Source organism: Ascidia mentula, chromosome 5, assembly GCF_947561715.1.
Source record: "Ascidia mentula chromosome 5, kaAscMent1.1, whole genome shotgun sequence".
In the NCBI taxonomy this organism is placed as follows: domain Eukaryota; kingdom Metazoa; phylum Chordata; class Ascidiacea; order Phlebobranchia; family Ascidiidae; genus Ascidia; species Ascidia mentula.
In genome coordinates this window covers 7,069,235-7,091,045 of record NC_138570.1, presented here as the reverse complement: position 1 = coordinate 7,091,045, position 21,811 = coordinate 7,069,235, and the positions used below count along the sequence as shown (strand labels likewise).

At 37.4% G+C, this 21,811-nt stretch overlaps 5 protein-coding genes across 5 annotated transcripts; 2 read left to right on the top strand and 3 right to left on the bottom strand.

Moving 5' to 3' along the window:
- Positions 1-537: 537 nt before the first annotated feature.
- On the top strand, positions 538-4,968 carry LOC145901327 (sperm-associated antigen 16 protein-like). The gene is made up of 16 exons (XM_082988956.1): positions 538-656; positions 904-950; positions 1,052-1,156; positions 1,222-1,349; positions 1,753-1,821; positions 1,880-1,948; positions 2,017-2,124; positions 2,233-2,350; positions 2,411-2,611; positions 2,767-2,900; positions 3,267-3,410; positions 3,474-3,659; positions 3,895-4,021; positions 4,100-4,165; positions 4,273-4,399; positions 4,753-4,968. Exons 1-16 carry the CDS (start codon positions 617-619, stop codon positions 4,926-4,928), a joined length of 1,845 nt encoding a protein of 614 aa, XP_082845082.1. The 5' UTR covers positions 538-616; the 3' UTR covers positions 4,929-4,968.
- Positions 4,969-5,209: 241 nt separating this feature from the next.
- On the bottom strand, positions 5,210-9,454 carry LOC145901325 (pre-mRNA-splicing factor SLU7-like). Its single transcript, XM_082988953.1, has 13 exons — positions 9,221-9,454; positions 8,622-8,856; positions 8,412-8,521; positions 7,939-8,062; positions 7,645-7,868; positions 7,350-7,417; positions 7,085-7,281; positions 6,805-6,909; positions 6,597-6,738; positions 6,028-6,215; positions 5,734-5,837; positions 5,560-5,674; positions 5,210-5,391 (listed from the first exon to the last, which is right to left on the bottom strand). Exons 1-13 carry the CDS (start codon positions 9,397-9,399, stop codon positions 5,218-5,220), a joined length of 1,965 nt encoding a protein of 654 aa, XP_082845079.1. The 5' UTR covers positions 9,400-9,454; the 3' UTR covers positions 5,210-5,217.
- A 1,727-nt stretch (positions 9,455-11,181) lies between these two features.
- LOC145902540 (LRP2-binding protein-like) lies at positions 11,182-13,452 on the bottom strand. The gene is made up of 7 exons (XM_082990553.1): positions 13,163-13,452; positions 12,719-12,832; positions 12,509-12,651; positions 12,279-12,436; positions 12,040-12,211; positions 11,805-11,970; positions 11,182-11,733 (listed from the first exon to the last, which is right to left on the bottom strand). Exons 1-7 carry the CDS (start codon positions 13,379-13,381, stop codon positions 11,668-11,670), a joined length of 1,038 nt encoding a protein of 345 aa, XP_082846679.1. The 5' UTR covers positions 13,382-13,452; the 3' UTR covers positions 11,182-11,667.
- A 667-nt stretch (positions 13,453-14,119) lies between these two features.
- On the bottom strand, positions 14,120-18,413 carry LOC145902597 (mitotic spindle assembly checkpoint protein MAD1-like). Its single transcript, XM_082990630.1, has 16 exons — positions 18,269-18,413; positions 18,044-18,088; positions 17,864-17,985; positions 17,651-17,808; positions 17,341-17,479; positions 17,157-17,286; positions 16,983-17,062; positions 16,461-16,650; positions 16,168-16,404; positions 15,962-16,084; positions 15,490-15,627; positions 15,167-15,277; positions 14,961-15,102; positions 14,787-14,887; positions 14,533-14,637; positions 14,120-14,383 (listed from the first exon to the last, which is right to left on the bottom strand). Exons 1-16 carry the CDS (start codon positions 18,371-18,373, stop codon positions 14,225-14,227), a joined length of 2,085 nt encoding a protein of 694 aa, XP_082846756.1. The 5' UTR covers positions 18,374-18,413; the 3' UTR covers positions 14,120-14,224.
- A 249-nt stretch (positions 18,414-18,662) lies between these two features.
- On the top strand, positions 18,663-21,453 carry LOC145902665 (enhancer of mRNA-decapping protein 3-like). The gene is made up of 9 exons (XM_082990723.1): positions 18,663-18,843; positions 18,904-19,163; positions 19,235-19,355; positions 19,413-19,549; positions 19,765-19,918; positions 19,995-20,139; positions 20,199-20,271; positions 20,349-20,500; positions 20,911-21,453. Exons 1-9 carry the CDS (start codon positions 18,680-18,682, stop codon positions 21,097-21,099), a joined length of 1,395 nt encoding a protein of 464 aa, XP_082846849.1. The 5' UTR covers positions 18,663-18,679; the 3' UTR covers positions 21,100-21,453.
- Positions 21,454-21,811: the final 358 nt, after the last annotated feature.

Sequence of the window (21,811 nt, the reverse complement as noted above, 5' to 3'; positions counted from 1 at the left end):
CCAGCACAAAAATACACGTGCTAAATTGCTAAGAATGCACTTCCCTTTGGATACATACATCGAATTATTGATATGCGTTAGTATACTATGATTAAGTATGTTCGTACTGTTGTCATCGCAGTGTTACGAAGACGAAAAATAGCGGGACAATTTCTTGGGATGAATTGCCGTACTAGTACTTTGATATAAAAAAACATGAGAAACCCCTTAGTTTCATAGCAAATTATGATATCTATGGCCTCTTTTGATATTCATTAGCCCCCTAGCCCTAGGCACGTAAGACCTGTTGCGCAACCTTTTGCCCGGTTGCAAACCCCTCCAATGGGCCTCCCGCCAAATGATTGAGTTCCATTTCGGAACCCTTTTTCGCTGGCTTCTTACGGAAAACAGATACAATTGATCTTAAAAATGATATAACTTCATTTTCAGTGATTTTACTTTTTAGATTATTGACATTTCTTCTGTACACCTATCAATAGCTTCTCTCTTGCGCTGCAAGTGGATGTGTATATCTACGTTGCCCGAAGCAACATCTCAAGCGCATTTATTTTCGTATTGGTGGTTTGGTATTCGGTAAACGTGCTGTTGTTTGGAAATTAGAATTCAGATTAAACAAATGGCAAGCGAAGTCGATGACGGACCTTTTTACCTTGAACGTATCCTTTGTTTTCATAAAATTTATTATTGTACATGTTTAAGGTTTATTGCATCTGCGGGTATGGGCCTCTAAAAGGCCTACCTTGCACAAATCATATACGCGCATATTTAGTACTTTTAGCGTAAAATTAAGTTCAAAATTAACACAAAATTTTGAAATAATTGGGCTGTTAAATTTCTGTTTGCCTAAGTTTTTTATGTCAACAAAAAGTGCAAAAGTTTTGTTTAACCTGGCATATAAATCAGATGTGTCAATAGCAGAAGATTCAGATGGGGAATATGAATATGAAGAGGTCATTTTGATTTTAATTTTTAACGTAGCTTTAATGTTTCTAAATGAATCAGATGCATATAATGTTTAATCAGAATTCGTAACAAACAGTCTAATGTGCAGGTGCCAGTGGATGATGATTTAAGTGTAATCACCACTGACTTGGCAGAGGATTTAAACAAAGCTGTGCATGTTATAGAAGAAGCCAAACAAGATGAAAAGGCATTTGTAAGATAAATGGTTATTTTTGAGTGCAGTAAGTGTATTCAATATGACATTATTTTCTTTTACAGCAGAAAAAGTTGGACACCTCCCCAGTAGCATCAGTGATACAGCGCCCAGAAGTTGTTGATGACTTCGTGAGAAACTTTATGCTGCGCATGGGCCTTCGCAGAACGCTTGAATGTTTTCAAACTGAATGGTAACTAATTGATTGATAACATTCCTGTTTTTTTTATTCCACATTTGATGTTATGCTTTATTTTCCACAATGCAAACAAAATATCCAATGCAATAGTCAAGAATTTCATGCTACAGACATTTCGATGGTTGAACTACAATCAATTTCAGTGTAAAATACAGATGAGCCGGCAAAATGGTACGGTAAAGTAACATCTGTAGCATGAAATTCAAGACTATTGCATATGCTATTTTGTTTACATTGAACATTTACAAAATCGCCAGTTATGTTCCTAAGTTTATTTTCCACAATTACCTAACTCAAGTCTTTTATACTATCATTTAAAAAAATGTTTGAATAATTTGAATTTTAAGACATGCTTTGTATGTAGCTTAATATCTAAATTTTCCATCATGTTGCACAGGTATGAAATGCAACAGAAAGGATTGCTGGGAGATGAAGATATTGGTGTTGTCCCAGATGTTTATAGCAAGTAGGTTACTGAATTAAGAATGCTTGAACACATTGTTGTCAAACTATTGGTGTTTTAGAAATCAAGCACTGAACGATGAAGTCAAGAATCTTAAAAATGAACTCGAAAAATACAAAGTTGCAGCTAGGTACTTTTTAAATATTCTCATATTCATCGTCATGCAAGTTTGTAACGTTTTTCTTTTTTGTATTATAGCAAGGCTAAAGAAACATACATAAGACTGCAAAAAGAAAGAGACTTTCACAAAATTAACCACAAAAGAATTGTTCAAGAAAAAAACAGACTTATCACTGATATTAAAAGGTTTGACCTTGAAATATCAATTCAAAACAAACTTTGTAAGATGCAGCCCTTATCTTTTACATTATTATATAACATATGATTATTTGTGACTGTATCAATACTCCATAGGTTAAAGAAACATTACAGCTCATATGAACCTACATTGAGGCAACTAAAGCACAAGTATGAGCTTGCCATGAAGGAGAAAATGTTGACAAAGTTGGAAAGAGACAGAGCAGTTGGGCAGGTACAGGATTATTTACTATGTATAAATTCAGTTGTCTGAACTATTTCCAAAATTGTGCAGGTAACAGGTCTGCAGGCCACACTTCGAAATGTGGAAATAGGAAAGGATGAAAAAATACCTCCGTTATCAGGATACAGACATGAAAGAACAGCTTTGTCCGAGGGCCCCACTCAGATGTCTCTAAGGGAAGCAAGAGAACAGATGCTGATGTCTGCAAAGCAGGGATCTACAACAACTCAAACAGATAATCAACAAAAACAGGTAAACTGTAACACATTAATTTTGGGATTAAACTATTTGGAAGCGGTTATTAGCCCACGGTGCTTTATTTTATTATCCAAACAATATGGCATAGACCACTGTGGCTAAAGGATGTTAAAATTCATAATTGACCACAGTGGCTAATTGACCTTTAGATCAGCAAGTTTCCACCAGACTGCAGAGTCAACCCATATTTAACAAGTGCTAAGGGACCACCGGCTCATCTCACTCGAACAGGAGGTTTTAGACAGACTGGATGCATAAGAGCACATGATCTTTTCGTTAGCAAGTAGGATTGTGTGATAAGTGTGTGCAATGAATGTATTTTTCATAAAAATACCTTTCTCTGTGTTTTTATCTATGGACTAACTTTACTACCTGTATTCCAAACCATTTTATTTTTTCGTCTAATTCTGCACATTTTTTAAATTTAATTCTGCCTTGGACACAAAAACATTTCGGGATTCAATATAGTTGGCACATTACAGGTAAATAAACAACTTTATGCACATGTTTAAACTTTTTGATTAGCTGAGTAGTGCACATTGATACATATGTTGGGTGCTTGAGTTTTGTTGGTTTGGTTGGATGTATGTGTTGTCAATTAAATTGCAAAGGTATTCATCCTGTTTTTTGCCACCACTCTTTGTCACAGTGTCACTCTGCATCCCCGCAAGCAAATAGCTGTGACAACATCAGACGACCATATGTGGAAGATGTGGGCCATACCAGGGGGTGACATTATCATGACAGGAGAAGGTCACACAGACTGGATATCAGATTGTGACTTCCATCCAGGGTAAGCACAAGAAACACATTATTTGTAAAATTTCCAAAAACTCAAAAACAATGTTTTACACAGGGGTGCACAACTGGCCACTGCAAGTGGTGATGCTTGCGTCAAAGTGTGGGACTTTGCGAAGGCTGCATGTGTGCTTACATTCCCCGATCACACTCATGCAGTGTGGGGAGTGTCATGGCATTCATGTGGTGATTTCCTTGCCTCTTGCTCTATGGACAACACTTCTAAAATATGGGATGTTAATAGGTGAAGAGGCTCAGCAAGATTCAAATTTGAGGCTTTGTTGTCAAATGATTTTGCAGCAGTTCGTTATTAAACATAGATGTAAACTTTGGAAAATTTTGTTTAATTTGGAAAATTTAATTTGCTTTAGTGCTAAGGTTGCTGTTATGTAATTGCTAATTTGTGGTGCTGTATATTTTTCATAGCCTAAAATGGTTGACACTCAACAGCTTTTGAGAATAAGCAATATTTTTTACAGTGAGAAATGTATTGCCACCTTACGAGGCCATGCCGATTCTGTGAACAGTATCCAGTTCCTCTATTATGCCAACACCCTCCTAACATCTTCAGCTGACAAAACTCTTTCCCTTTGGGATGCAAGGACGGTGGGTGCAGTGTTTACTGAAGGTTTTGATAACTTCAGTTAAATAGTACTGTCATTTGTAACGTGATAAATGTTGCAGGGTCTGTGTGCGCAGACATTCTATGGTCACATGCACTCTGTCAACAGTGCTGTGTTCAACTTAAAGGTAAGTGGAATATGTTGACTGTCTGAATTTATACTTGCACAACGCTAAACCAATTTAAGGATCACTTTTAACAAACCACTTAAACTTGCTTTCTGGTTTTTGGTCAGGGTGACACAATAGGATCATGTGACAGTTACGGAACTGTTAAGTTTTGGGACGTTCGACATGTCTCTCCCATGATGACTGTAGACGTCGGACCACATCCTGCAAATAAGGCTGCTTTTGATCCTTCAGGTACAAATGGATTTGATCTGATATGTTGATTACTCAATTTTGCTTTGGCCAATTTTAATGTGTTGATTTTTAAATTTTAAGTAAGCGACTGTTTTTCCAAAAAAAAACAACTTATACATAGCTAAATGAATGATTGTACAACATCAAAATATTTTGTGATGTGTATTCTGTCAGTAACTCGAGACGTTTTTCTTACAGGCCACCTTCGGGAAGTTGCAATTTATATTTCACTTTATAACGTTGCTTTGTATGCAGTCATTGTCTACATAGCTGTACAAATGATTTAAATAGCAATAACATTTTGTTTCAGAAATGTGTATTTTTGTCTTTTACTTAATACATGTTTTGTACAGGCCACCTTCTGGCAGTTGCAAGTAACGACGCAACCATAAAGATGATTGAAATTGGAACAACTGATGTAACGTTACTTGCTGGACACGATGATGCAGTACAAGCTGTTGACTTTGATAAGGGTGGACAGTTTATGATATCTGGAGGCTCGGATGGCACCTTACGTATGTGGTCCTAACTGTTTCTCTACAAACTATTGACCATCCACACATATTTTAAATTTATGTATTGTTTACTGTTACTCAAAAAGAGGAATAAAAATTCACCCAACAACAATTATTAGACAAATCATGATTTTGTGCAAGTGGGAATCGCTGAAACTTCTTTAAGCATAGCTTAATCTTACTCATAGCTTTGGAGTCCAAAAACAAGCACTGTGCAGTGGTTCAGCCTCACATTGACAACACTCAGCCTTGACCTCAAAAGCCAGCTTTCTTGAAAATCCGATGAAACACTTTGCTAAAGTTTCACATTAGGTGGGCCATCGGATCACTCTCGTTCTTCTTCTTGCGGTAGTATGCCTCCATTTCCTCCTCAGTTGGCTCCTTAACTTCCATCATGCTATTGTACGGCCGCTTCCTCTCATCCAACTTCATTAGTTTTTCAACTTTACGGACACGCTCCTTTTCTTTGCTGATTGCCTGTTGGTACATATACGGTTGGTTGGTGTTGAATACTAAACATGCTCAATCCATACGGACAGACTATTCAGTCTATTTTTTAACACCACGTTCATAGCTGCATTACTCATACAAATACAACAGCTAGCAATTAAGTGCACAGAGACGAAAGTAAATGTTTTCGATTACCTCTTTTACTTTCTTTTCTGTTTTAGACTTTTCTTTTTCAACATCTGTAAGCATTTTCTTCGTCTGCTTCTTCTCCGGTGGTTCATCAGAGTCAGATTCTGAACTGCTGCTTTCACTACAAACATGAAATATTTAAGATGTGTCATTATTTAAGTGCAACAAACAACAAAGTACCTGCTGCTTTCTTGCTTTCGTTGTTTCTTCCGTTTCCTTTTCTTTTCCCTCTTCTTTTGCCGTTTTTTTTCCTTTCGGCTTTCTTTGAGTTTATCACGGTGTTGCTACAAAAAAGTAATTTCATGTGAAAAAATAGGTTCTGTACATTCATGATGTTTTTAGTCAACATAATCATGATCAATTTGTATTTCACACAATCTCACATAAAAACCTAAGGTAGAGCAAAACATTCAGTTGGAAAAAAAGCTAAAACAAATAAACCATGGACTGTTACAACACATTTAACAAAATTACCTGCAACAATGATTTTGGTTCATCTGATTGTTCCCCAGAGTCATCTCCGCTCTCCACTTTCTCATCTTTCTTACTTTCTTTAGGTTTTTCTACAGGAGCAACAACATCTTCCCCATCTTTGTCCTTGTCTATTCCAAGTGCCTTGGTCCAGGCTGAATGCTTTTCCTCCAATTCTTGAAGTTTTGTTTCTGTTGTTTTGGGATAGGTTTTATGTTACTGTACCTGATGATAAACCCAGTAAGAGTTCGAAACGTCTACTAATAATATGATCAACAGCATCCTAGCTTTGGCTGTCCTTTTTAAGTCATTAACTCCAGATATTTTGCACCCAACTTTTATGTTTCTTATTCAACTATTTACTGATAGTTGTGTGCTTGAATCAAGTGACTGAAAAAAGTTTGGTGATTCTTCTGTTACACCAAAAAAATATTTCTATATAGTATATTTACATTTTACAGTTAAATATTTCCTGAACAATTGGAAATGGCTTCATCGATTTCATGAAACCATATTGCAAATCTTCAGCATATACAACCCTGCAGTGGTCCACTCTAAATATGATAATGTACCTTTTTTGTTTATCTTGGGCATTGGGACCTTATCACTTTGTATTTCTTTACCAGCCTCACCAGTGCAATAGGAATGTTTGATCATGGAATGACAACATGAATATCCCCATTTAAAGTTTTTCCAGTATGACCCCCAGATACTCTGTAAACATCCAAATCAAAATGTTTTACAAATTGGTGTAAAAACATAGTATGCATAACAGCTTACTGTGTGGTTGTTAATGTAAACATCCTCAGTATACTTGGACTTAGCTTTGGCTTTTTCTTGGCCTTTCACCACAGTCCCATGGCGGTTGTATTCAACATAATTCTCCTAAAAAGTAAGACTCTGGTTGGAAATGATGTTATTTCTAATATTTTAAAGATGTTAGCTCACATATTTTAACTCAACATGTTAACATTTCAACATATAGCATAATAAGTCATAGAGATATGTTTGGGTCATTAATCAACAACTAATCACCACTTGTCCCAAACCACACACTTACAGTTTGTGCCAACAGCAGTTCTTTAGGTGGTGCATTTAAATGTTCGATACCGCCATATTTTTCAAGAATGGAGTCCTTTTGTGATTGTTTGAAATCATCCTTTTTCACTTCAAACCCCTTCTGGAGCATCTCCAATCGTGTGGGGTCTGCTTGCAAATGGACTTCAACGCCGCGCTCAGCCGCATCCCATGCAAACACTAAAACCAACAAAATTGAAGTGTGCGAATGACTTGCAAGGAGAGAAACAATTTGTTCCGGGATATACTTTGTGTGCTGGCCATGCTGTGGGTGTCCCCTGTATATCGCACGAAGTTATCTCCAGCATAGTCCAGTCTGCATTGAAACAAGATAAAGGTTAGAGAGGTAAGTTATGCTATATAGCACTGCCTAAACAACAGGTTTTTTGAACTAGGGGTGTGCAACCTCTGGCCCGTGGAGGCCTCCTGTGAGCCACACACTCACCACATAAAAAAGTGTTACATTGGTTGCACACAAGTTTCAAAATTGCCACTTGCCTTTTGCACTATTTGGTTATCATTAAAAATTATAACATTACTTACTCTGAAACACTTTTACCAGTGTCTTCATAGGGGTTTTCTCGCATGGATCTAGTCTTGGGATCATAATATGCAGAATTTGGATTAAGGTTGCGCAGGTATTTTGCCGTGTCCTCGCGTATCCTCAAGTTGCGAACAGTGATTCTCCTCTTGCTGTCGAAGTTGGTTCCAGGCATGTCTGCTTCATCAGCATATTTATCTTCATCCTCTTGATCCTCATCCTTGTCCTTATAAAATAAAATAACTTGGCTAATTGTGGCCTAGGCAAGTTTGCTTGATCACGCAAATGGAAAATACATTTGTTTCCGCCATTTTTCCAGTTAGCAATTCCTCTTGCAGTTTTTGTGCCTTTACTGCTTGTTTGGCCACTTGTATTTTTGCATACTCTTCTTGCACCTCCCTGTGTTGTTCTGGATTGTATCTTTAAAACAACACAACAATATTAAAAAAGTGTTTGTTTATAATAGGGTAGGTTGGGCTCTATAACTTTCAAATGTGTATTCATACAGTTAGGTCCGAAAAACTTGGGGTTGGGATTGATTATTTGGAATAAATAAGCCAAAGCTAATAAAAAAATTTGTTTGTCTTTGCATTTACTTGTCCGCTTCTGTGGGCGCTTGGTACCAACTCCAGTCATTTGGTTTACAGCACTGATAATGAGCACAACAGTGTTCAAAATGATAGCATATAATGATAAGCATTTTAGCTTTGGCTTTACTATTCCATGCAATGGTATAGTATTTATAAACAAAAAGCAGACAGCCGTTTACCCATTCCATCTGTCTCGCTTTCCATCAAAGTCCAGCTTTAGATCTGGCTGTAAATGCTCATCAGGTGCAATATTGGTTCCTGTATATTTGGCTCCAATCTTTCTGGGTCTCTGTTAACACAACATGCATTAACATTATAACACATACAACTGTATACAAGTATACAATTTCCTGGCAAACAACAATGTAGTTTTAAGCTCTATACTATACCTCTAAACAGTCTTTCCGTTTGTGCGTCATAGCTCCACAATTCATGCAAGCACCTTTTCGGAACTTTGTAGCAATCTGTTTTTCTGATACACCTCGTTTGTACCACTGTTCAATACTGGAGAACTCAGGCTTTTTCTCAGGTTGCACACGTTGATGTTTCAGAGATGCTCTTTGGGTCTTGTCAACATACCAAGGAACTGTCGAAATGTATTGTGGAATGTGTGGATTGATGTCTCTAACAAAAGCAAAAATTGCACAAATTTTGTTACTGACAATGCAGAAGCAATTGAAGCAATAATAATCAATGCGTTGCAGTAATGTAAGTCTCAGTCACTAACAACACTGATGAGACCTGATAGGTCAAACCAGTGTGCCCAAAGTGGAGCACTGCGTACTACCATTTATTAAAATTTTCGCAAATAGTTTACCAAATTAGAAAAAATCATTGATAATTTTTATTTTTAACATCGTGATAGCAAGTGTAATCACGCCGTAAACAAGTACAATGAACTACGAGAACTGAACAGCTTTGAACCATAGGCGGTTATCAAAGTGGAGCTATATGATTCATTTTGTATAAGGCAACAAAACAAACTTACTTTCCCTCCTCATCAACCTCAGCAGGGGCAGTTCCCAGTTTTCTTGCCTCTTCTAATTCACGCTTCTTCCTCCATTCTTCTCTGGATTGCTTCTGTGGTTCTTCAGATTCTTTGCCATCATTGCCCTTGTCAGCAATCCTGGCAACTTCACGGCTCAAAACTTTTTGACCAGCAGACATGGTTTCAAAGTTTTAAGACACAACTTATGTGTTTACTATGATTTCGTTTTGCTTGTGTTCTAAATATAACAACAGTTTATTTTTATAAAATATAACATTTTGAACGAACTCTCTTTCTTTTGCAAGCTGTCATAAAAAGATAACACAGCACTCTAATCTCCTGCTCCTCCGAGCCCAGGCACATTGCAAGGCTGCACAAGATCTAACCACAAAATCGCAAAACATAAATTATTAAGGGGGAGATTGTTGTGTTGCACGTGAGCTGGAATGATAAAAATTAAAATAACCTGCACACATTACGCACACAATACCACCAAAGTCCATAGAAAACATGACTCTGAATACCACATTGCAACTCTTTTTGCTCCAGTTCTTGTGTTGTTTTTCCACAAGAACCGCATGAGCGAAGCGCTTTAAATACCCTTTTGAGAATAAAAACAACCAAATCACATGACGAAGAAAACCTGTTTTGTACCAGGCATATTATTGTGTATCAGGCACATTAATTTATTGCCTGCTTTATGGTTTACTTGATGAAATGGTATTTCTGGTGTCATGCAACCCAAATCAGCAAATTCGTTTCCACAAGACATAAACTTAAAAAAAATCGCGAAGTCTTAATTTGGCAGCAGTCACCAATACAACAAACAAAATTTGATTTAGTGAGTAAGTTATTTGCTTTTGGGTTTTGCTTTGGCCAGCACGACCGAGTGGCCACCAAGTCTAATTCCAATCCAGCCGGTTGCAACCCATCACCTCCCAGTGCAATCGTCTGCGTCCTAAAGCAGAGCGTGAATGACGTTTAAATAAAATGACGTTTAAATAAAACAGTTTCTCTGCAATTCTCCGTGAGTAAATCACCATAATATAAGCTGACTCGATAACCTCTACGGATTTATCGGTGTCCATGCCATTTTTTGTTCATGTACGCTATGACCTGTAGCGCAAAAAAAGTGATTTGAATTGGCCCAAATTCACTTTTCTAACCGATCGAAGAGTTCGCGCGTAATCACGTTATTTCAGTTCACTCTTTTAAATATTTAATATTCCGATTCGTTCCTTCCGAATAATGTGTGTGCATTTATTTCGGTACTGACCGAGTGTCGTCCAACTATACGCAATTAAAGGAAGATCACGTACGCGAGAGGGGTGATAGCCAGTGCTGCGCATTGGAACCCACACGAGTCAAGGACACGACCATGAACGTGCAGATGGGAAAATAGGAAACACATATATGAGTGTTTATATGAGAAAGTTCAGTGTTTGGCACTTTTCCTTTTGATGCGGTTTGCTTTGATCAGTATACGACATATTATAGCATTATAAATGTACGATATGGAGCTATAGTTTTAACACATTACCTTTCAGTACAACTAACTGTATACTAATCTAGTGCTGGTCAGATGTTATGCAGGTTGCATAAGATTGCGACACACGCCAATGGCGAAACAATCGCACCCGATGAATTTGTGTACAAGCGTCTCAGACGATTTTGTAGTAACCTAGGTTATAGTCCTAGCATCACTTTTTGCCTACTTTGAAAGAACGTGATTGTGTACCCGTTTGGAAGTTTTGTCTGAAAATAATTCTTTGGCGTTCGTTAATGTGATGCAAGTTATTTACAATTGCACATAATGCAGGAAGTCGACTTGCCGTATTTTTGTCGCGGCTAAATGTGTTACAAAGTGTATACGTCGTGTGTGAATGCCTGTTTTTTGTATGAGGAAGTGTGTTCACATCAAGAAAAATAAGTCAAAATCAAAAATGTGATAAACAATGCTTTAAATGTATTAGTACCGCAGATCTTTTTCATAAAAAATATCGATATCGGTTGAAAAATACCGGTATCGGGCAACGTTACTGATGAAACGAAGTTTTTTCGGAATACCCATTTTATTTGTATATGTCCTAAATTGTACAGTGTCCAAGAATTAATTTTATATTCAATTTAAATTCGTCAATTATTGCGATTTGTGCTGCGACTAACATTTCACGAAAAAATGACATGCAAAGTTTAAAACTTCAAAAAAAGTCAATAAGTAGTAAGTGCAGCTTCACATTCAAATTGTTTGAATCATAAACAAACGAAACGCTTGAACAACATCCTACATATACCAGCGCATGGAAGTCCTTGATTTTTTCCAACACTACACAATCATTTGCATACAACAACGAACACCCACAGTGAGAAAATGAAAGACATTACAATTAATGGAAGCAAAAAAATGGAACTGTGTTTAGGATAACATTAAAACAAGCAACACAATATCATATTAATCCATAGGCAACATCCATATGAAAATCATGGCCAAGAATCGGATCGAGTTCACAGGCCTATAAAAATTATAATTCAGGATTAAATGAAAACTGAATGACAAAATATAATTTCCAAAAACAAATCTTACTTGATCAAAATATTTCTTTCCTTCTTTTTCATTCTTTGTCATGCCATAGCCATTGTGTAAACATCTTGACAGGTAAAAGCAGGCATATGCGATGCCTTTTTTAATGTAGCTTGAAAGGCAGCCAGTATCTCTTGCTAAACCTTCAATGTCTGTGTATTCAACTACTCTAAAAATGCATATTACTAACAAACTCTGAAAAACAGAAATTTTGCTGTCCCAATATTTAAGTACATACCGTCTTGCTAGGTCACTGGATTTTGTGTATAGCTTTTTGTTGTAAAATAGTTGCACAAGTCTTCCTTGTGCAAATACGTTTCCACGATCAGCAGCCTCTTTCAGGCACTCATACGCATTGGCTTCATTTTTTGCAATACCAAGCCCCTCCAGATACATGACACCCAGAATACCTTCATTACAAAACTTTTGTTTGATATGAATTTATAAATACCCAACCTTAAATTTGCAATCATACACCTTGAGATTCCAAACTTCCATTGCCACAAGCTTCTGAATGCCAGAAAAATGATTGCTTTAAGTTAAGAAAGTCTGGCCTTGCATACAACATCCCAAGCATTGTCTGTGCTTGCATACTGGCTTTGGGATTACCATCATCAGCAGCTTTAATCCACCACCTGTAAAAAAGAGTTTTTTGACAACAAAACTTTGGCCTGTGTAACCGCTAAAGTACATGCAAGTTGCTTTACCTTTCAGCCTCCAAATTGTTTTGTGGCACTCCATACCCTTCAAAGTAAGCACGCCCAATGTTAAATTGTGCAGAGTGCTTAAGGTGTGCTGCATGGATATTTTCTGTTTCTGCTACTTTTCTCATTAAATTAAAACCCTTTTTCTGAAACAAAAACACAAGCATTCATAATAAAAAAAAGAAATGCATGAAATACTAAACCAATTTTTACCAAATTTTGTTCAATTCCTAATCCATCATAGTACATAGTAGCAAGCTGGTACATAGCTTGAAAATCCCATTCACTAATTCGTTGAAACTGCACCACAGCCTTCTCTAGCAAACCCTATGAAAATAAATACTTTCAAAATAAATTAAGCATGGCAATCATACACCATGACTATTCTTAATTGCTACTAACTATCCTTTTATACACAAATACTTTGAGTTAGCTGGTATTAGAACAATCAATCAGGGAACTAATTTTTATGAAATCAAACTCGGGTAAAAATTTGCTTTCGTACAGTGTAATACACTGGGTCATCCAAAAATTCGTAGTGTAAAGGTCATGTTAGTATGAATGTTGACAATCGGAAACAATGATAATGGTGGTTTAGGTAGTATCTTAAATTGTTCAAATGGTTTTTACAGATGAAATGGAAAAAATCGTGTTTACCTCTTCATAGTAAAATTGACCAAGGAGGAACGGCGCAGTTGTGTCGCCGGCATTTACTTTCTCCAACAGGTGACCCTCGATCTTTTCAAACAGCTGGTCATCGGTGGCAGCACTTGCGGATCCGATTTTTGCACTCTCGTCGACAACTTCGTCATGTAATGTACTGATAACACTTCCACCACCACCAGTTGCTGGTGCCAGTTCAAGGGGTTTTTCCATACTTAGAATTGATTTATCGGAAAATCATAGCAAGAGTTTTGTCGTTTTACAGATGTTTTTGCGGAAAGTGTGATTATGTTGTTGATTCGTCCACTTAGTTGTGTACAGAAAACCAAGGGCGGCAAAATTTTTACCTAAAAATCTAATTGAAAGACCGACACATATTACACTTTATTATGGCATTTCTGATGTTATAAAATCCATCTTGTGTAAAAAGTAGCAAAAAAGAAAAATAAGTTTCTGTTATTTATGCACAAATTGAATCTACAAAAATACGGTGGTGGTCCAAATTGCTCCGGATTTGTCGTTATGGCGACTGTTTGTTAAAGCGTGAAGTCTGACGGAGGTAATTTTACAGATTTACATTTTTTTTGTCTCTCGTAACAAATATATCATCTTTTGTAATAAAAATGAGTTTCTTGTGGTTGGTTACCAGGTTAACACATCGTAACATTAAAGCATCCCATTTTGACAGAATCAAACGTCCGGCAATTAAATTTCGCAATGGAAACTCGACTCCTTGCCGTAATTGCTTGAGAATCGAAACACCTTCGAAAAAATTGTGCTCTTTCACATGATAAACAAAGCAAATAGTATTAGGTGTTATGCTGCCACCTATTAGTACATAAACTTAATAATAATCGAAACTCAAGAACAAAATTTTATTCCATTAAGTTTGCCTAAAGATATAATATAGGCAATTTGGATGTCAAAACACCTCTAAATTCAAAGAGCTGCTTTCTGAACGTCAACGCGGTTTGGCAGTACACAAGCTTGCTACGTTGCGCAAAATATCAAGAAAAATGACAAAAACAACTTCCAACAAAGCAGGTATATAGGAAATTACTCGGCCATCATCGTTTGCTGGCTAAACAAGTTAATTGACACTGCACTTAAAAACATTGGAATGCTGTTCTGATGATGCAAGTGCAGGTTGACGAGCTCGGTCAGGGATTTCAGGTATTCGCTTTCCAACAACTCCATCTCGCCGTTGTCTTGCATCTGACAACCATTACCGAAATATGGGATGAAGAAACATATATACGGTGAAACCAAACAAAATTAACCAAACTTTTACGTGTGGATGGTTAAGTTTACCATGAGAACGCAAAAAAATTAGGAAAAGGTTAGTCTTTAAACCCAAATCTAACCTGGAATAGAAGATAGTCTTCTTCGGATTCGGCGTACATCGATACAAGTTTAAACCTGGAATCGTTTGACCCGTCGATCCGGTAGCCAGTAAGGGAATAACACGCCTACCAAGTAAAGTCGTTTTTTTTTAATTTTGTTACATATGAACGCGGTTGCAAAAAATTAATATACTGCAAATGTAAAAGCACAATTTGTTGGGAATATACGCCCTTGATGTAAGATTTTATGCGAACAACTCAGGTTTTCGACTGACCTGTCGAAATTCTTGGATCTTCTTAGTGAAAACCTCTTTTAGACGCTTATTTCGTAATTCGGCCATATTCACTTGCTCCTGGGCAGCTTTCAGTGGTTCTACTGCAAAGACAACACAGAAAGATTAAACCCAGAAAAACACCCTTAAACCGTATACGGCATCAGCACACCGAACCTTCAGCTACAGAAACATCATGGCCTTCGGCAGCTTCCTTTAGCTTCTGTCTCAGTCTTGTGCATTCCTCTTTAAGATTGGCAACCTCTTGCTTTGACTTTTGGTGGGCGATGTCAGCTGGGTTCATGGCAAAGTGAATGACCTGACAAAAGAAGTGACAGTATTATGTGACTTATACGCCCCGATAGAAAGGTCTGATATCCGACCTTTGTGTTATCTGGGTTGTAGTCGCCCTTTATCTTGCCTTCCTCTATCCAAGCCTGCAAAGTTTCAATCTTGTCGATCATCGTCGTCCTTTCATGTTCGTATTTTAGAATCTGAAAGATTTCATTAAAAGCCATAAAATACATTTCCGTCACCCGACCAACACGCGGGGATCGAATATAATTTTTGAAAAACTTCTTAACTTGTAGAGTTGAAATATTGGGATCTACCCAAAACTGCAGATGCGGGCCTAGCAATCACATGCCCATGGGGCGAAATGTATAAATGTAATTTACAACGTTTACAAGGGTATACTTTGCCTTACCCTTTCCTTCATTGAAGCCAATTCTGCGTTGGATTCTTGTGATGTGACGGGAGGATCTTCAACCTGTTTTTCGGGTTCTCCACCTGATTCGTATCGCTTCACACGCAGCCTGTTCATCAGAGATTCTTCCATGATTTTCTGCATTCAATGCAAAGGTTTATTAAATTAATATATTCCACGTCTTCGAATAGAACAAAACAGCACACATGTCAAGATATTCATGATATTTTAGTTTCAGCAAAATAGCTCTTGCTCTCCTTAAATGTCTAAAGCAGAATTAACTCGATAGCTGTACAGTTTCAGCCGATGGTTTTTCAAAAAACAAAGAACACTTCCTGATAGAAATACTGTGACACCAACAAAGATGATGGTGGCGATTTGTTAATCCATTGACATGTTCGAATATGTTGATTTTACCAATTCCGTTCTAAAAACAAGCATCCCCAATACTGCCATTAAACAAATGTTTTGCCTTGTTTTCTTTTTCAAGTTCTTCTATTCTGACATAGAGTTTCTTGCTTGATTCAACCACGTTCTCCAACCTTTTGTGAAGTTGCGTGGTGTGGGAGGTCATGGTAAGTTCAGCGTCGTACGACTGAAACCCATAACCGATAAAACAACAACGAAAAGCCACAACAACAAAAAGGGCATCTCCCAAGCACCGGGTCAACACTTTACCTGCAATATCTCACGAATCGAATCGCGCTCTTTGGCCAAGAGAACAGTGCGCTTGCGCAAGCGAAGCAGCTGGGCGTTAACCGATACCGAAATTTCATTCTTCTCGGTGAGTTTCTTCTGCAAGTCCTTGACGTTGGAATTGAGATCAACAATTTGTTTTTTGAAGTTGAAAGCCTCCGATTGCAGCGTAGATTTTTCTTCCTCCCCCAGAGTCAACCGTTGACGTAAAAAGTGGACCTGTCCAGGAATTGGATTAAAAAAATATTTCGAAACTTCTTCAAAGATACAAATACCTCTGATTTCAACGCCTCTAATTCCGTGTTCGCTTCCTTATTATTCTGCAGTTCTTCCACTTTTCTCTTCAAGGTTTCATTTTCCACTTCCAACACAGGGATGTTCGCACATTTTGATTCCGATCTTGCTAGTTTGGTTTCAGAGGAATGAAGTTTTTCTCGCAAGAGAGAAATGTTGTCTCGGTTTTGTCTGCAATCGATAAAATGAAGAAACTAACGTCTTCTAATCTTTCTATTAGCAGGGATATTAGCGGTTTAGACTAGACCAAAAAATAACTACCCGCATTAATACGTGATTTGTTTCAGTCATAGACAGCCCAATTTTAAATGCTATTATTAATTATATCAAGATGATGATCTTTTTTGACACCATTTGTTTGTTGGTCATGGCCAACTTCGCCTTTGGCCTAAAAATTAGCACCTTTGGCAGCCCTGTAGACGGTTAGGTTAGACCACACATATTCAGATTCTTTATCACTGGGAAATACTAAAACGTCTTTTAGATGTGTACAAAATTATTACCTGAGTTGATAGTTCTCTTCATTCAGTCGCCTGAACTCAATTTCCATTGAACGAAGCTGGTTCATTTCTTCACGGAGTGTCTAAACAAGGGGCATATGCATAGAGGTATTAATACAACAAAGAAGGCACAAAATTCAGTCAATACATTGAATTGAAAGTTGCAATACACCGCACCTTGGCCAAGATCTTTGCGTCTTGCAAATTATCAAGCTCCTGTTTTAAGTTAGCCACTCTTCGCTCACTTTCTGCAAGTTTACCTTTGGTGTCGTGATAATCTTCCATAATACTTTGCGTTTCATCCAATCTAAACATAAGGTCATTACAGCATTTACAGCCTACACAGTACTTGTGTAACTACCTTGCTTTGTATTGTTCCATGAGAGTGCAATCCTCTTCCACCTTCAGATTCAACATGTTGTTTTGAGACTGAAGCATGAGGTTGTGTTCAGACATCTGTTGATTATGGTCGCTCAACATGGCGACTTCATCACCAACTCCTATAAGTTAAATAAATGTATCAAAATACTTTAAGGAATTGATCAAAATACTTTAAGCAAAAGTGGTACAAATAATTTTAGGTATTCTTGCATGCATTCAACAGATGAAAAACAATTGCGTTGACTTAAAATATATTTTTGGCTTAAGTGATTTATACTACAAACACTGACTTGAATCAGCTTCTTGTTTAATGGTTTGCAAAGACAGGTAACTGTTCTCCCATTTGGAAATTTCAGCTTCCTTATCTTTGCTCATTTGTTTGACTTCATCTTGCATGTCAAGTAGCTTAGTGGTTAGATTTGTGACTTTCCCTTGAAGCATGTCACATCTAAAGAAATTCATGCAAGTAGGCATTGTAGCACACAATAAGTAAACAGTATTACTTGTCTTTCAAATGTTTGTTTTGGGCTGTCAGTTGCTCAAATTTAGACTCAAGTTCTATGTTTGCTTTGACATGAGCTTGTTCAGAAGATGCATGTGCTGCTTCAATCTGTTTCATCCTCACCTAAGGAAAAAATATTTTCATATACATCAACAAAACAGTGACATATAAAAATCCCTACCCTCATCATTACATTTGATGCTTTTGAGGTGTCGTCTTCAATACTCTGAAACAATACGTTAAACGCATGGTTACCCATTGCACAATGTGTCGATATAAGTGGTAATAAAAAACACTCTAAACACGTAAGTGACTGTTCTTGGCCAATGCTACACTATAGATAAATACCATGACAAACTTAATACCAATATACAAATGAGAATCATAAATTCCTCACTAAGCATACCCTTTCTGGTGATGTTATATTGCTTTGAGATGACAAAAACTGTTGAAAGTCACCCATGATTCGAAACGCAGTTGTGTTCTCAGGGTTGGTTTCAAAGCCTTCCATGATTCAATCTTTTTATTTAGCTGCAAGAAAACTTAACCAAAATCTTCAATGCAAGACGTAAATCCCGCGTGTGCATTCATGCGTATCGTACTAAAAAACTAAAATTATTTTTATGAATGGGATTTTTTTTATTACGTTGCGTGGTCATGTTGTTTTGTATCTAAAAGCGAATTTTCGCAATAACTGCCACCAGTGTTTTCAAATTTGTGTATGTTTGAAAAGTTTGATGCTGCGGACAGGTTTCTTTCTGCTGTTGTAAATGTGACTGCTTGTTTTGTCCAACAGACTTTACATACACTATATATCATGACTTCTGATTTTATTGGTCGGCACGTAAGTATCAACTGTGGACCGGTTTTAGGATTTTTTCAAGGATCTATCAGTTCTGTCAATAGTTCAAACCAAGCAGTAACAATAAAGAATCCTTACAAGAATGGACTTCAGTGTTCCTGCCCCGAAGTTACTCTCTTGTAAGTTTGTTGTTTTCAAACGCTTTTATGGATTTTAAAATTTGTTTTCTTACTCCTCAGTGCTCATGATATTGTTGAATTGAGAATCATCGATGAAATTTTGCCTCCACCCTCTTCCTCATCCGGGGATGCAACAAAGACAACTACAAAACAACAACCAGCCTCCAAAGAAAGTGGGAGCACGATGGTGGCAAAACAACAAGTGAAGGATAAACGAAAAAGTTCACAGGCAGCATCGCCGCAAACTGCATCCCCACTACGGGGAGCACATACTTATAGAGAGCAGGAGCATCACTATGTCCGTGATGGAAGACCTCAAAGTAGGCTTGTCTTGTCTTTTTGTTGTAAATCTGTATAATTTTCTCAATTTCTGGTATACCTACATCTGTAGGTGGACGTCTGCGCATGGATTCCCATCATGCAATAGATGACTGCTTCAGCATAGATTACAATGAACTTAATGAAGACTTTGACTTTGAAAAAAATCTTGCTCTGTTTGACAAACAAGCAGTGTTAGTATTCAAATGTAACATACTAAAGACTTGATATGGTAACACGCTATGTTGCAGGACTCCAATGAAGTTGAAGAAACAAAAGAGTGTTGCAAAGTATCGCCATGACGAAAACGTGCTTGAGAGCAAACCAACTGTATACAGACAAATTGTAACCAATAACCCTGAAAAGAGTGTTGCAGAATATTACACTGGTTAGAAAGCTCCCCTTTATTTTACGATATATTGTTACATGCATCACAAGGTTATTGTGGCATAAGGGCCAAATTTTATTAAAGCCACTGTTTCCTATATATCAGAGAGATATCCATAAACTGTTGCTCCCTGTGAGGTTTGGTTGGAATCTTGTCAACATTTAACAGCTGTGCACATGAGAATATATATTTTCTATTTATTTATATTTTTATAGATGCTGGCTTGGTTATACCCTGCATTACATCTAGTTTACATTCCAAAATAACTGAAGCAGCTGAAATGATGGGTATATGTTACACAAGGCAGTTTGAAGCATTTGCCATCAGTGCTAATCTAATGGCATTGTCAGTTCTGGGTGGCAGTAACAGGTAGACTTAACATAAAACCTTTATCAAAAGTATGAAAGCTAAAACTATTCAAGCCACCTAATTTACTTTTTTGCAGACTCCATCCAAGGAATGCCCACCAGCGCCCTCATGTGGTTGTTTTCACAGGTCCTCACCAATTGGGTGCACAAGGCATAGCCACTGCCCGGCATCTCGCCAATCAAAATGTGCAAGTTGAAGTATTTATGGGTGATTTTGTGAAGGTATTAAACTTTGCTAGTTATCGACCTTAAATAAATTTATACAAATTCCACTCTTTTAGATGCATGATTATATCCAGGACGAGTTAAAGTTGTTAACGTTGACATCAGCGCGTTTGATCAGTGATGTTGACGGTAAGTTTCCATGAGGCGTTTTACTTCTCCAAAGGTTTCTGCAGGTAAAACTAATGACGTATGGTTCTGTTTTATAGAATTGCCTCCAACCCCAGTTGATCTGGTCATTGTTGCCATGGACGATGGCCACAGCAGCTTCTTTAGGCAACATGGCTGGTACAAAGCAGCCACCAAGTGGTGCAGTGACAATATGGCTCCAATAATGTGTTTCTGTCCACCTGACGACCAAGTAAGATATTTTTCCACAATATAATGTTGAATAAATTATATAATTTTGCGACTATTTGAAGATTTTTAATTTTTTTACTGGGCATATATTTTGTGTATATTATGGGTAGCAGGCAAAAACAAAGCAATACTGCTAATTTTCCTCTCAAATTGCTTGCGTTTCATAGACAGTCAGAGTTTGACTTCCAAAACAATGCATAAAACGATTTGTAACTTAACCCACCTAATGGACACCTAATGGATTTAGGTTTTTTTAAGTGAGGTAATTTCTCATTTGCAACTTAATATCATCTAGTTGTTTACAGTGTTTTGTCATTAGACCAATATGTACTGCTGTTTCCTGACAATCTTTCGTAGTCTTGCCATATTAAATTAGAAGTACAATTTATTTTGTTCTAATTTCTGTTCTAGGACTTTGATCCCAAATTTGCCATCAAGTGGTCCGTGTGTTCCATTTTACCCCAGTCCCTTCCTCAATCGTTCGGACTCGTATACCTCTTGGATATCGGCCTTCCACCCAAGGCGTTTCGCCAGGTCGGCATTACCTACCGGTCTCCTTTTTGCTCCAAACCATTCATCGCCCTCCAGCGCAACCGGTAGCTGCGTCATTGAACTGGATATTGAGTCATGGTGGTTTAAAGGCTTAAGTTATCTTGTTGTGATGTGGCATGCGCAATCCTGTGGCCCAATGTACGTCATTACGACAGCGACTAATCCAATTTGAACAAACGGAGGACCCCGGTTTTAAAAAATCAAAATTCAGTGTACTGATTGGGAATTTAAATGTGGCGTTTTGTTCTGGTAACGCAAAGTGGTTGCTCTAATTATATTTTCTCAGTGGGTTGTATTTTGCAGTGTTGTTGTGTATTTTCGTGTTCACTGCCTTTGCCGTCAACGGGTCGTTTGGCCGCGAAATGCTGCTTTGCTTGACATCTCACAATATTAAAAAAGAACATTTTACCAGTTGTGTGGTGTTTGCTACTGCGTCAGGAAAAACTTACGCAGAAGTTTGTTCGAGTGCTGAATACCAGAAGAAGCCCAATTTTTGAAACGTAATCCCTGGTTGCGGAAAATAAATATATTTTATAACACACGCTCTTTGAAGAAAATGGATATGTTGGAGTTGCGAATATATTCAACATTGCGTTACTTCTGTTAAGTACTTTTTCGAAAGTGGTTTGTTTTAACTTGTTGTTTCGGTTGCATTTCCCGCATAGTTTTCTGTTTGTATCTTAATTGTGGCACAATTTAAACAAACGTTAGCAAAATGTGAAGAGGAACATTGTTTCAATAAGAAGAGGAAACAATAAGG

Excerpts from the sequence above, each read along its gene's own strand:
- LOC145901327 (XM_082988956.1), top strand. The coding sequence starts at position 617 with ATGGCAAGCGAAGTCGATGACGGACCTTTTTACCTTGAAC. Across the intron at positions 3,411-3,473 it reads GATTGTGACTTCCATCCAGG|GGGTGCACAACTGGCCACTG; the intron begins GTAAGCACAAGA and ends TGTTTTACACAG. Across the intron at positions 4,166-4,272 it reads GTGCTGTGTTCAACTTAAAG|GGTGACACAATAGGATCATG; the intron begins GTAAGTGGAATA and ends GTTTTTGGTCAG.
- LOC145901325 (XM_082988953.1), bottom strand. The coding sequence starts at position 9,399 with ATGTCTGCTGGTCAAAAAGTTTTGAGCCGTGAAGTTGCCAGGATTGCT. Across the intron at positions 8,522-8,621 it reads AACGGAAAGACTGTTTAGAG|AGACCCAGAAAGATTGGAGC; the intron begins GTATAGTATAGA and ends TTGTGTTAACAG. Across the intron at positions 7,282-7,349 it reads CAGCATGGCCAGCACACAAA|TGTTTGCATGGGATGCGGCT; the intron begins GTATATCCCGGA and ends TGTTGGTTTTAG.
- LOC145902540 (XM_082990553.1), bottom strand. The coding sequence starts at position 13,381 with ATGGAAAAACCCCTTGAACTGGCACCAGCAACTGGTGGTGGTGGAAGT. Across the intron at positions 11,971-12,039 it reads TCCAGTGACCTAGCAAGACG|AGTAGTTGAATACACAGACA; the intron begins GTATGTACTTAA and ends ATGCATTTTTAG. Across the intron at positions 11,734-11,804 it reads GAAAGAAATATTTTGATCAA|GCCTGTGAACTCGATCCGAT; the intron begins GTAAGATTTGTT and ends TAATTTTTATAG.
- LOC145902597 (XM_082990630.1), bottom strand. The coding sequence starts at position 18,373 with ATGGAAGGCTTTGAAACCAACCCTGAGAACACAACTGCGTTTCGAATC. Across the intron at positions 16,405-16,460 it reads TAGAGGCGTTGAAATCAGAG|GTCCACTTTTTACGTCAACG; the intron begins GTATTTGTATCT and ends ATTCCTGGACAG. Across the intron at positions 15,278-15,489 it reads TGGCTTCAATGAAGGAAAGG|ATTCTAAAATACGAACATGA; the intron begins GTAAGGCAAAGT and ends GAAATCTTTCAG.
- LOC145902665 (XM_082990723.1), top strand. The coding sequence starts at position 18,680 with ATGACTTCTGATTTTATTGGTCGGCACGTAAGTATCAACTGTGGACCG. Across the intron at positions 19,356-19,412 it reads CTGTTTGACAAACAAGCAGT|GACTCCAATGAAGTTGAAGA; the intron begins GTTAGTATTCAA and ends GCTATGTTGCAG. Across the intron at positions 19,550-19,764 it reads TGTTGCAGAATATTACACTG|ATGCTGGCTTGGTTATACCC; the intron begins GTTAGAAAGCTC and ends ATATTTTTATAG.